Genomic DNA, 13,552 nt, shown 5'->3' with positions numbered 1-13,552 from the left:
ACTACTCTGCAAAAGATGATCTTATTCCTTCTTCTGAATATTGCACTCATTTTAGCAAAAGGAAATATGTATAATTTTTAAAGTGTCATTATTTGGGATGTGAAGATCCCAAAAAGGAATAAGTACGGTCATCTGTACAAAATAGAGTAGTTTAAAGAATTTTAGTTTCACAGAGTACTTTTTAAAAGTGATTTCTACATCAGCCTATGCTCATTTAATTACTCTTCATTACTATATTAAATATTGATATCATACTGAGTCATCTGCATGCGTCTTGCTCATTAGTCAGTGAAAAGAACGTGAACTCTGATATCAGACAGTCCTGGTTTCAAACACTTGCTAATAATAACTACTTCTTCTAATCAATATAAATATGAAATTATGTAACATCCCTCATACCAGTGCCTGGCACATTATAGGTACTTGATAAATTTAAATTTCCCTTTATACTTTTCAAATGTTTCATTTTGAATATTATATGGCCATCTGATTAAATCCTATTCACCCATCCAATCTTAGATTAAAGGCCATCTTTGTATGAAGCTGCCTCCAACTCAGCTCTTTCTGCTACAGTTAGAGTTAACACCAAAAAATTAAACACTTAATTACTCTCTAATTGGTCTAACTCCCTGCTAAGATGTTAACTCTTTGCGAACATGGACACTATCTTAAAGTAATCTTTTCCCCTTGACATTTTGCAGAGTCCTGAGAATATGGGAGTACATGTTTATTGCTTAATTGATTTTTTTCGGTATGCTGCTGCACCCTCTCACTTTACTACCAGCTAGTATTTGCTATAGGAATGACTAAAAATTTTAATATCAGCCTGAGTAAACCATATTGATAAAGGAAAATATGTTGGAGGAAATCATACTGAGCATTCCAAAGCTAAATAGAACTGAGTATTCAGGATTATCAGTTTTGCTGACCCTCTTCCATTAAGATAATTAGGAAATAATTATATGATTTGGTTCCCAACAATATATTTGGTTTTATGAATTTTCCTTGACAATAAACTAGTTTGGCTACTTTCCATTTATTATTTCTTCTGGATCAGTTTTCTAGGATATTGTAATTCATGCTTGTAAATTTTAATGTGTCTTACAGGAGGATTTGTTGGTATTGAGGAAAACAGTGAAGTCCTTTTTGGCTGTTTGCCAACAGTGCCTATCTAATGTTAATACTCCAGTGAAGGAACAGGTAAGAAATTGTCAGTTAAGAGCTCTCAATAAAAATAACTCAAATGAGTTACTGAAGAACAGTAAGAAGATGTAAATTTTTTTTAAGAAGATGTAATTTTTTATGACAGTTCTTAGCATGCAGGTTTATCCCTAACGTTTGTGGCACCTGGGACAAGAATATAGATGTCTGAATATTTAAGTTATAAAGTAAGCTAACCGGTTACACGTCTTTGTACCTTGACAAGTATACTGTCATAATGGCCTGGAAGGCCAGGTTCAAATTTAGAATTTTTGATTCCTAAGAGTTCTATACCAGAACTTGGACGGTTGGGGAGCTGGCATAGGGTCCACCTTCTCTTCTCACCTTCAGCTCTTTCCCACACCAGGTAGAACTCCTCACACATGCATATGAACAATTCAGCCCACATATCCAAACTATCAACATCACTTCTTCAAACAGCTGCTCCTTGATTACCCTGGGGCCTAGGAGTACACACTGGGGATGCAGTGTATCTAGGAAAGATGCCTGTGCACCCCCTGGTAGCAGAATCAGGTCTGTGAGGGCAAGGAATTCCTGAATCCCTGTACCTGGGCAGTGATGTAAAGTAGGGGTGCAGGTGGGCATATCCCATTGGTCCAACAGACTCCTCACCCCTTGGGAAAGGTCGTAGACCAAAGCAGGTCAAAGTGGAGCCCAAGGCAATACCATTTTCACAAAGTGATTTTGTAATCTATTTAATTATACTCTTCTATTAGGAAATACTTTTATATAAAACAGATATACCTTTTCCATATCGTTTTTTATTATGATGTTGGGCTAGAAAACAAGTCTATATCTAAAAGAGTACAGCAGTACTTACCCTTTGCTATCTCTTCCTACAAGTAGGTTATCCAGGTCTCCTTTATTGAGTTATCAGCATCTAACGTAAATGGGAACAAATATGGTCTTTCCTAAACCTTATTCTCTAAACCTTCTGAACTCAACCAGTGCTGTCTAAAAAGTACCTAGCTCAGGACATTTAAGACAAAAATTCAGTGTTTTTGCATCCTCACTGTTTGGTGACATGCAAAAGTATGGCCTCAGTTAAAAATATATATTTTCCTGGATTCCTTTCATGTTCTCCTCTTTTCAAGTGACTCAGATAATGTATTTCATGGTTGTGTACTTAGAGCATGAACTGCCATGAGTCTTGCTGGAGGTAAACAGCCAAGTATACAGCCATCTCCAGATACATTCCAAAATTATGTTTTCCCATAGAAGTCAATTTTTAGAAGGGGGTGAGTGGATTGTTTTGAGGTATCAGAGCCCTCAGTTATTCCATAACAAAATCTTTCAGTTTCAATAAACTGATGATACAAGTTTATTTTGTACCATCCATTAAATAGGATAAATTTGTCAACATAACTATAATACTTTCTCTGTGGGGAAATATATTGAAAGTTGCTTTATGTGATTACATTTGTTGGGAAGCTTTCAGTCACTGGTTTTTATGTGAATGACCTTGAATTCAATTTTAACCTACTGTTAAAAATTTTGTTTTACAATAGATTTTTTAAAGAAGAATCCAAAATAGGAGCTTACAGATTTAAAGTACTACATTGTAATTGTTGAATTATACAGTTTGTCTTAAGATTTATGCTTATTATTTGATTATGCAGTATAAGATTGATTTGTAACATCTGTCATTAATTTATTATATCAGTTTTGTATTTCCAGAGTTGAGTTTAACTCATTTTTTATAAATTCAAGTCCAAAATCTCTTAATCAACTCTTTTGAGTTAATACAGCCAAGTAAAAGAAATAGGTTGTATTTAGGGGGATGGAGAGTCTTAAGTATGACTAGTATGTAATGAGACAAAATAATTTTCTTCAGTTTGGAAATTAAAATTAAGTAGCTGCAATTTGAATACTCAGAATTTCTATTATGGTACTGTTATTGAGCTGTATTTAATTTAGTATATTTTCATTAACATTGATTTGTAGTTACAGCTACATTTGTACAATATTTTACTGATGTATTTCCTTTGCATTCCAGGCTTTCATGTTACTCTGTGATCTGTTGATGATTTTTAGCCACCAATTAATGACAGGTGGCAGGGAGGGCCTTCAGCCTTTGGTGTTTAATCCAGATACTGGACTTCAGTCTGAACTCCTCAGTTTTGTGATGGATCATGTTTTCATTGACCAAGATGAGGAGAACCAGAGCATGGGTATTTGTAGCTATCATTTTGTCAATATTGATCTTGTTTTACCAACCCCAAAAGATATGAGAAAAAATTTCAAATTCAATCCTAAAAAATACTACAATTTCTCTCTTTAAAAAAAAAGTTAATACATTCATGTAGTTCAGAAACCAACAAGAATAAAAATATACACAGTGAGGTGTCCCTGCTTTAACTTTAACATAGTACCTTAAAGATCTTTCCCCATCACTACTACATACAGAGCTTCCTTATTCTAATAGCTACATAGTATTTTATTATTTAAGTATAGCATAATTTATATTATTCATCTCATATTGATTGACATTTGGCTAGTTTCCAATCTTCTATTATAATCTGTGCTATAATGAATAATTGTGTACATTTGTCATTTCCCACTTGTGTAAAATGTATATTTAGGATAGATGGTTTTTTTCTAATTGAACTGCTTCCAGGTTCACAATTTTTCTAAAGGAAAGCATCTGAGTTCCTTTCTGCTTCTGAGTAGTGATCATATATTACTTAAATTAACAAAATGTGACTCTAAGATACTAAGTGCTAAAAGAATGTTATCAAACCTCAACAGTCAAAATTGTGCTGAGCCTGCAGAATGAAAACTTAGTAAAATTAGACTGAATATAAATAATTATAAATAAATATTATATAGGTTATTTGTGAAATAGATAATCTCTAAGATCTGTGGCATATCAGATCCACAGATCTACCTGGTGCTATTAGAATGTTCTTTATTTAATAGAACATTTTAGAAAGTACTGGGCTGTGAACAAAGGATCTTTATTTTGAGCTCACATTAATCTCAGGAGATAAGATTTACCTTCTGCTTAAGCAAAAAGATTTCCAACTTCTCAAAGCATTGATGCTTCACAGCAGGACCAGTTAATAGAAAGGGAAGAGAGAAGTTGAGAGTAAGTTTTTTTATGAATATATACATGCAAAGAAGGGAAGGAAGAACACTGCCCCTAAATAAGGGCACGCCAAAACATGAGAGGGTCAGGTCAGTACAGAGCCTGAAACAAATGTGTTAACTTTTATTGTCTATGGCCTTGTGGAGAAATTTTTCTTGGGATTAGAAATAGATAAGCCAATAGGGCCTGAGAATCTAAAAACTGAGGAATAAAGACTACTTGTTTGAAAGCATTTGGTACGGTTTTGTTTAAAAAAATGTGTATGTACATTAACATAATTTGCAAAATACACTTTCTCAGCTTACAGTGTAACCATGTTTAGGACAAGAACTGAAAACTAACTCCTCCATATAATTTCCATTACTCCCCACATATTTTTCTAAAAGAAAACTTTTTCCCTGTGTCTTAAAAATTTCTAGAAATTTCTTCTCTAGATATACATTAGCACATAAGGAATATTCAGATAAGAGAAGACAGCATTTTAAAGGTAAACAGAACAACAGTATTATTATGACAAAAGTATCAGAAAAAAAATCTGTATGGTTTGTTTACCTTACTCAATCTTTGCTATGACAGTCTCCTAGAAGACAGAAACCTTAGTGCCTACTAAGTGTTTAATGTTTAACTAAATATAGCACCCTAAAATAATCAGTACAACTAACAGTTTTTATCCCATCTAAAACTGAATTGTACCTATTTGTAAAGTTATAAGCTGGTTTTTTATTATGCAGATTGTCTACATTGTTTTACCTTGGATAAAGGGCCAAAGTTCATAAGTAATTTATTTTCTGTGGTTAGAGGGTGATGAAGAAGATGAAGCTAATAAAATTGAGGCCTTACATAAGAGAAGGAATCTACTTGCTGCCTTCAGCAAACTTATCATCTACGATATTGTTGACATGCATGCAGCTGCAGACATCTTTAAACACTACATGAAGGTATAGTTTTAGTCTTTTTTTTAAACGGGTAAAAGGATATTTATTTATTAAGATAGTAGTTTCATATTCTTATTTTTCTCCTTCCACTTAAGTGGCAGAGAAGTTTGCAATTAAAAATGAAAAAATGATGAATAAGCTAAAATTGACAGCTCTTACCTAAATATTATTGATGATTTTCTGACATATTTAAAATTCTTCTCTTTTATATATGAGCTTTTTATCACTCTATACTATACTATACTATACTATACTATACTATACTCCATAAAGTAGGAGTTGCTTACATTTATATGAAAGAATGCCTTTTTATTTTCATGAGGCCATGGACTCTTACGGAAGAAAGGTAACTCTCTTCCCTATGAAATCTCTTCAGATACATTTATAAGTATGCCTACTACTGTGTTGCCAGGCACTCAAGTTACAAAGATTTTTAAATTCCTGCTCCAAAGTGGTCTAAAGCTGGAAATAGTCAAGTAATTAGACAATTGCATTTATACAGTATAATAGAGGTACATATAGGGGTTCCTGGAAATATATAAAACAGATACCCCACTCTTAAGAAATATGAGAGTTAGTGAAAACTGCTTAGAGGTGCCTTCTGAACTAAGTCTGAGACGATAAGAATAAATTAGCCAGTCAAGCAAAAAAGTAGTGGGAGGACTTTTAGGCCGATTGGACTTCGTGTACAAAGCAAAGGAAATGAATTGTTTGGGGGAAATGCAAGTAATTTGATACAGCAACATAGATTGCTTATGAGAATGGAGCCAGAGGTAAGATTTAAAGAAACTGACAGGGTAGACCTTATATGCCGTGTGAGAACTTGGGATTTCTTTCCTGAGGGAGGTAAAGAGATGTCGAAGGGTTTTATACCATTCTTTATATGACAGGATTTTGATAGGTAGTTGCCTTCCTGGCTGCTCTCCTTTCCAGAAGCTGCATTTTGTTTCTGAGCCACAAAAAAAGCAGTGCTCAAAAAATCTTTGATATAGCCTAAGAGGCACACTTCTCAGTTTATGTATTTTGGCCTTGTTCTTATGTCAGAGACAGTATTTTATTTTGCCCATGTTCAGAATATTGTGTATTCCATTGATTCACGTGTTTATGTCCAATTCTAGTTATGACATAGTAACTAAGTCATCATATTTTGCTAAACAACTGCAGTGTGATGAGCACTGTGTTAGTAGCCAGGGATTTAAATAAGACATGATTTCTGCACTAAGGAGGTTACAGATTAACAGAGAAACTGAAATGTAAACATAATATAACATGCTAATAATGAATAGCTGCCTGTGTTCTATGCCATTTATATTTGAGATACTGTTCTAAAGCTTTTACATTATCTTTGTTGATTACAGTAACTCTGTTACAGATAAGGAAATTAAGGCTCAGAGAGGTTAAATAACTTTCGAAGATCCACACAACTTTTTTAAAAATTATTTATTTATTTACTTACAGACTGCATCAGGGCTTAGTTGCAGCATGCAGGATCTTTCGTTGCAGTGCGTGGGTTCTTCATTGCAGTGCGCGGGCTTCTCTCTAGTTGTGGCACGTGGGCTCCAGAGTGCACTGGCTCAGTGGTTGCAGTGCGAGGGCTCCAGAGCACATGGGCTCTGCAGTTGCGGCACGCAGGCTCTCTAGTTGTGGCGTGTGGGCTCAGTAGTTGCAGTGAGTGGGCTTAGTTGTCCCGCGGCATGTGGAATCTTAGTACTGGTGTCCCTTGCATTGCAAGACCAATTTTAACCACTGGACCACCAGGGAAGTCCCCACACAACTATTAAAGTAGCAAAAACTGGCATTTGATTTTAGGTTTGCCTAGCTTCAAAGCTTAGCTCTTTCCACTAAACCATAAAGCCTCATCATGATTACTATAGTGATAGATGTATAAATTACAAAGCAAGCACAAATAGAGACTTAAGTGAGCAACCAGAGAAGGCTTCCAAAAGTAATGTCGAAACGGGGTTTGGTTAGATGAGTATGAGCTTAATATGGTTTTCCTTGTCATCCCTTAGCAATACTGTCTTGGTTTCAAGAAATAAGCTTTATCATCCTTAGCAATTTTTACACTCCTCTGTTCTTTCTAGGCTTTAATCTTTTTGTGAATATTTTAATAGTTGTTTGCTATTCTTTATTATACATCCTTGTCTATTTGGCTTTTTGCCTCATTTCTCTATGTGATCATTAAAAATCCGAATTTATTGTTGATCTACTTGTCGAACCACTTTAGTGTTCTCATATATCTTTCTCTTTTTATCTGCATTGAGATATTTTTAATTGCACTGAAAGGATGATTCTTTCAAGACATTTCCCCTTTTTTTGGCTATCCTTTTTTTTTGCACCTCACATCATGGAAGTATACCCATCTTCTTGAAGATTATAAAAATCCAGTTGCCAAGCTAATATACTCACTTCTTTACATAGGTTATGTGCTTTACATAGGTTTTATGCTCTAGCTTGGAAGTAACATCCAGATTTAATGGTCTCAAAGTTTTTCCTAATTATTTACTCACAGGAAAACTCTTTAAATCCTGTGTCCAAAAATTGAATTATAAAGAAATTAGTTGAATTTTTCTTAATCACTGTTGAAGAAATCAGTGTTTTTATTTTTTATAATGGTAAAATATAGACATGTTATGGGGCATAATGAGTGCACAAAAGTATTCAGTGAAAACTTAAATCTATTACTGTAATCTGCCCATCCCCTTATTTAGGTCTACTCCCCAGAAGTAAGCAAGCAATTTTAACTGTTTTGATTTTAGCTCTTTAAGATGTTTCTGTCAGAGTTCTGTTTCTTGATTTGTCACCTTTTAAATCTATTGAATCCATGTTGTAAAGAATGAGGAATTTTGCTCACCTATATCACTTCTCCTCTTGGAATTACCAATTTTTTAGTTTTATTATTATTAGTTATTTCATAATTTTAAATATCAAATGTGTATTCCTTTAACTTTAGACAATATCTTTTAACTCTCATTAGGTTTTTAAGATGAAAAATTAAACACCTCTGTACTCACCTTTCCATTTCTTTCATGAGCCTATTCTTTATCTCATTAAATATCAACAGTTTTAAAACTATGTTTTTTTCTTTTTCTCACAGTATTACAATGACTATGGTGATATTATTAAGGAAACACTGAGTAAAACCAGACAGATTGATAAAATTCAGTGTGCCAAGACCCTCATTCTCAGTTTACAGCAGGTAAGAAATTTGAAGGGAAAGAGATGAAGAGTAGAATTAATATTATTGAGCACTTCCATGTGCTTATTATTATGTGCTAGGTATCTTACCTCATTTAAATTAGGTCATTACATTAATACATTACTATGGATACTTTCTGGTACAAAGATGTGTTATGTGTATTTTCTTTAGGAAGACAGTCCTATAGTTCACATTTCAAATAGATGAAATCCTAAGGTGATCTATTCTTAGACCAGATGAAATGCCAAATTGGATATTTTAAAAGTAATCATTTTTAAAGAAAAAATTTAAAAATACATTTTTAAAGTATTTAATAAGGGAAGGGGCAACAGTAGTATCCAAAGAAGAAAATATGTCACATGTATTGCCTAAATAAGATTTCTAGTAAATGCCTAGTATTAACGTAGAGATGGGAGAGTTGGGGATGGCTGTAGGTATGTATGTATATATTTAGCCTATGATAAAGGTCAGTGGGGAAAGGATCAGGCCTATTCAATAGGTGATAGCCCTACATAACATGCACCCAAAATAACTACTAGGTGGATTACATATAAATGTTAAAAATTAAAAGTTTATAAGAAAATAAAAGGATATTTTTATGTCCTGGAGTAGGGAAGTCCTCAAGGAAAGAAGCCACAATGTAAAAAATTGATCATATATATATATATATATATATATATATATATATATATATATATATATATATATACTTACACAGATTTATACATCAACCAGCACTCTGAACAAAATTTAAAAAACAGTGACAGATTGTGGGAAAATATTTTTAATCATACATAGCAGATCCTACAAATCAGTAACAAAGGTAAATAAATCCCATAGAAAAGTGAGCAAATGAAAAGCCACTTTTCAGAAGAGGAAACTTTAAAAAGCAGTAAACAATGAAAAGAGGCATAACTTAATAATATAATACAGATTGAAACAAGGAGACATTTATCACTGCCAAATAGACTGGCATGAATTAAAATGATAGTAATACCAATGATTGTTAAAGATGTGGCAGGAAAAGGTCCCTTGTGAAAGCAATTGCTCTTACCTTCTTGGAATATAATTTTGCAGTATATTTCAAAATTTAAGGTATACATTCCTTTTAAACCAGTACTTTTGCTACTTAGGTATCTACGTAGATACATGCAGGTGTGCACAAAAACATATATGTGAAAGATGTTGTACTGCAACAGTCTGTGTAATATTGCAAAATTGGAAATAGTCTAAATGTCCATCAACAGAGGAATGGTTAAATAAACTGATACTCTGAAGTAGCTAAACGATTTTTAAGACAAAATATTAAGTGAAAAATACCAAGTTTCAGGATAAAATATATCGTACAGTACCATTTATGTAAAAGTTAAAACTTTATATATGTAATATATTAATGTGTCTAAATTAGTCTAGAAAACTTTCAAACTTTAACAATGATTATCTTTGGAGAGAAGAATGATATATAATGGCAAAGAGAAAAGAGAACTTTTACTTTGATATTCGTACAGTGAAATATATTCTTTGTAATTTATTTTAAATGTAAATTTTAAAGTTTAAGGCTATTGTGTACAATTATCTGTGAAAACATTTTAAAGTTTAAGAATTTATAAACAATTATCTATGTATAAATTTGAAAATCTCTGGAAGAACTGCTGTTTCTAGTCATGGCAGAGTAAGTAGTTTAAGCTGGTCTAATGCTAAAGAAACCTAAAATGGTAGACAACATAATTAATAGAAGGTAAGAGCTATTTCAGTGAAATGGTGTGATTAAAGTGTATTGAGAGACTGGGAGATGAGGAAGAAAACAAATGTAAACAATACTCAGGATCTTTGTGTGAAGAGAATGAGAAAAACGTGTTGGTACCTGGCAGAGGAGATGGAATTAAGAAGTTAGGGTTGTTTGTTTGATTTTTAAGGAGCATGCATCTAACAGAGAGGGAATAGTTCATGGATTCAGGAGAAAGCAGTAGCTCAGGACCAAACCACTAAGTAGGTAAAGGACAGGGAGATTCAGTACATAAGCAGGGAGTGGCTTTAGATGAAAGCTTGGGCTATCCGTCTCTCATAATAGAAGGGAAGGCAGATAATCTAAGTGTCTGACTTTGATGACAGAATGATGATTGCTTTTATATTCTTTAGTACTCCAGAGTTTTGTTTCTGTTATTTTGATACAATATATGTAATGTCTATGTAATTATAAAACCTCTTCACTCAGTTTAAGAACTTTTTTGTATATTTTGTTATTGGGTGGGAAAAATCACCCCATATATCTTAATGGTCTTCTTTTACATAATGTTCTTGTCTAAGATGTAATAAGTGAAAAAACAAAGTTCTGAACCCTGTATTTCATATATTACCATTCCTGTGAAAATAACAAAAAGAATACATAGATGTTTATGAACACATAATATATTTTTGTAAACATATTTCCTTTTCCCAACCCAAAATGTGTTTCTTTTTGGTAAAAAATTAATCACACAACTAGCATGAAAATGAGCTCAAGAAATAGTAGATGACTTGGAGAACGGGAACAGTGTGGCTACTGTTAGTACAAGGAGGGAAATATGTATTTTACCATATGGCTTTTAAATATTTTTAAATTATATTACTTATTCTAACAATAAATAAATATTTCTTAACTATAGGTTTTTTCCTCTTTTTTTTTCTTTCTACCAGTTGTTTAATGAACTTGTTCAAGAGCAAGGTCCCAACCTAGATAGGACATCTGCCCATGTAAGTGGCATTAAAGAATTGGCACGTCGCTTTGCCCTTACATTCGGATTGGACCAGATCAAGACACGAGAAGCAGTTGCCACGCTTCACAAGTGAGTGAGCTAAATAAACACTCTGTTATATACAGTCTGGTTTACTGGAATTTACCAGAAACAACTATTATATGACCAATTTTTAAAGCGACAAATGTTAGAATTTTCAAGTTATGAGAACTTTAGAGGTTGTCTAATCTAGTGATTCTCAACCAGGAGGGTATTTTTAATTTGAAAAATAGTTAGCTACTTCACATATTTTTTCATCTTATAAAGTATAGAAAGGAAAGTTTAACAGGATGTTCTTATCTGGTCTATTGGTGAGAAAATATTGTGGGAGACATAGGTTTAAAAGCACTGTGCAACTTCATTTCATAATGGAAAACTGAATGACAAAAAATTTTAAGTATCTTACAATAACTCAGACACCTGCTTGGTACCATGACCAACTCTAAGAACCAAATTTTCTAACAATCTCAGTATCTTTCCAGGGTATTCTGTTATCTCTAAAAGCTACACAGGAATTTAGCTTTGTGGGTGTTTAGCTATTTCTTATTATTTTTCCCAATATAAGTTGTGAAATATATGTTCACAATATAAGTTGTTTTCCACTGTAAATAGTAAAATTAAATATTATTATGCAACTAGTTATACAAATTAACATTATTTTACCATTTGAATTTGTCAGATTTTACTCCCTTCAGTGATGATTTTGCTGCCTTCCCAACTATTTTTGAAATTCTAGCCCATTGAAGAACTATACTAGCTATTTGGAAAAATAAGACAATATTTTCTTTTATTTCAGGGATGGCATAGAATTTGCCTTTAAATACCAAAATCAGAAAGGACAAGAATATCCGCCTCCTAATCTGGCTTTCCTAGAAGTACTAAGTGAATTTTCATCTAAGCTTCTTCGACAAGACAAAAAGACTGTGTAAGTTGCACGTTGCAGGACAAGTGGCTTTTATCATGACACCATTATAATTTTAAATGTTTAATTTTTGAAAAAAATCATCTAGATATAATTGCTTTTGGTAACTTAGGCTCTGATAGGTTGTTTTAGGGCAGCAGTCCCCAACCTTTTTGGCACCAGGGACCGGTTTCGTGGATGACAGTTTTTCTCCGGATGGGGGGTGGGGGTGGGGAATGGTTCAGGTGGTAATGTGAGCTACGAGGAGTGGCAGATGAAGCTTCGCTTGCTCACCCGCCGCGCACCTCCAGCTGTGCGGCCCAGTTCCTAACAGACCCGGGGGTTGGGGACCCCTATTTTTTTTTTTTTTTTTTTTTTTTGCAGTACGCGGGCCTCTCACTGTTGTGGCCTCTCCTGTTGCGGAGCACAGGCTCCGGACGCGCAGGCTCAGCGGCCATGGCTCACGGGCCTAGCCGCTCTGCGGCATGTGGGATCTTCCCGGACCGGGGCACGAACCCGTGTCCCCTGCATCGGCAGGCGGACTCTCAACCACTGCGCCACCAGGGAAGCCCTGGGGACCCCTATTTTATGGGACTATAATTTTCTTTCAAACTTTTATATAGTTTTTCTTTGATAGTTTACCTTTCAGTGCCCTAGAATTCGCAAGTGGAAATGATTTCTTATTCTCTAATTCAAAGATCTATGAACACTGGCTTAACTATTGTGGAACACTTTCTTCTTTCCTTTTATATTAATTATATTTTAGTTTTGTTTTTGACTTGTTTCAAGAAGACTGAAGGTCCATTTCACTTATAGTTTTCTTTAGGATGATGTTCAGGTCTTCTATTTTCTTTTTGTTCAGTTGTTCTATCCATTACTGTAAGTGGGGTATTAAAGTCTCCAACTATTTTTACTGAATTGTTATTTCTCCTTTCAGTTCTCAGTTTTCGCTTCGTGTGTATTTTGGGGCTCTGTTGTTAGGTGTATATATGTTTATAATTGTTATGTCTTCCTGGTGGATTGACTCTTACTTATCACTATAAAATGTCCTCCTCTGGGCTTCCCTGGTGGCGCAGTGGTTGGGAGTCCGCCTGCCGATGCAGGGGACACGGGTTCGTGCCCCGGTCTGGGAGGATCCCACATGCCGCGGAGCGGCTTGGCCCATGAGCCATGGCCATTGAGCCTGCGTGTCCGGAGCCTGTGCTCCGCAACGGGAGAGGCCACGACAGTGAGAGGCCCACATACCGCAAAAAATAAATAAATAAATAAATAAATAAATAAATAAATAAAATAAAATGTCCTCCTCTGTCCCTAGTAATTTTTCTCTTAAAAGTCTATTTTGTCTGATACTAGTATAACCACTCCAGCTCTATTTTAGTTACTATTTGCATGGTATAGCTTTCTTTCCATCCTTTCCCTTTCTGCCTTTTTGCC

The 13,552-nt window shown here is 34.2% G+C and overlaps 1 protein-coding gene across 2 annotated transcripts in view; it reads left to right on the top strand.

The window, feature by feature from the left end:
• The window catches only part of STAG1 (STAG1 cohesin complex component), a gene marked incomplete at both ends in the record, with an annotated part of 314,305 nt that overhangs the window by 288,754 nt on the left and 11,999 nt on the right, over positions 1-13,552 (top strand). For both annotated transcript variants that reach the window (XM_079704598.1, XM_079704597.1), the window contains 6 exons: positions 1,108-1,200; positions 3,218-3,392; positions 5,108-5,247; positions 8,342-8,443; positions 11,120-11,268; positions 12,014-12,142. In XM_079704598.1, the coding sequence (XP_079560724.1) occupies positions 1,108-1,200; positions 3,218-3,392; positions 5,108-5,247; positions 8,342-8,443; positions 11,120-11,268; positions 12,014-12,142 (788 nt within the window). The remainder of the gene's footprint in view (positions 1-1,107; positions 1,201-3,217; positions 3,393-5,107; positions 5,248-8,341; positions 8,444-11,119; positions 11,269-12,013; positions 12,143-13,552) is intronic.

Source organism: Hyperoodon ampullatus (assembly GCF_949752795.1).
Source record: "Hyperoodon ampullatus genome assembly, chromosome: 5".
Taxonomy (NCBI): domain Eukaryota; kingdom Metazoa; phylum Chordata; class Mammalia; order Artiodactyla; family Ziphiidae; genus Hyperoodon; species Hyperoodon ampullatus.
This window is presented reverse-complemented; position numbering and strand designations above follow the sequence as displayed.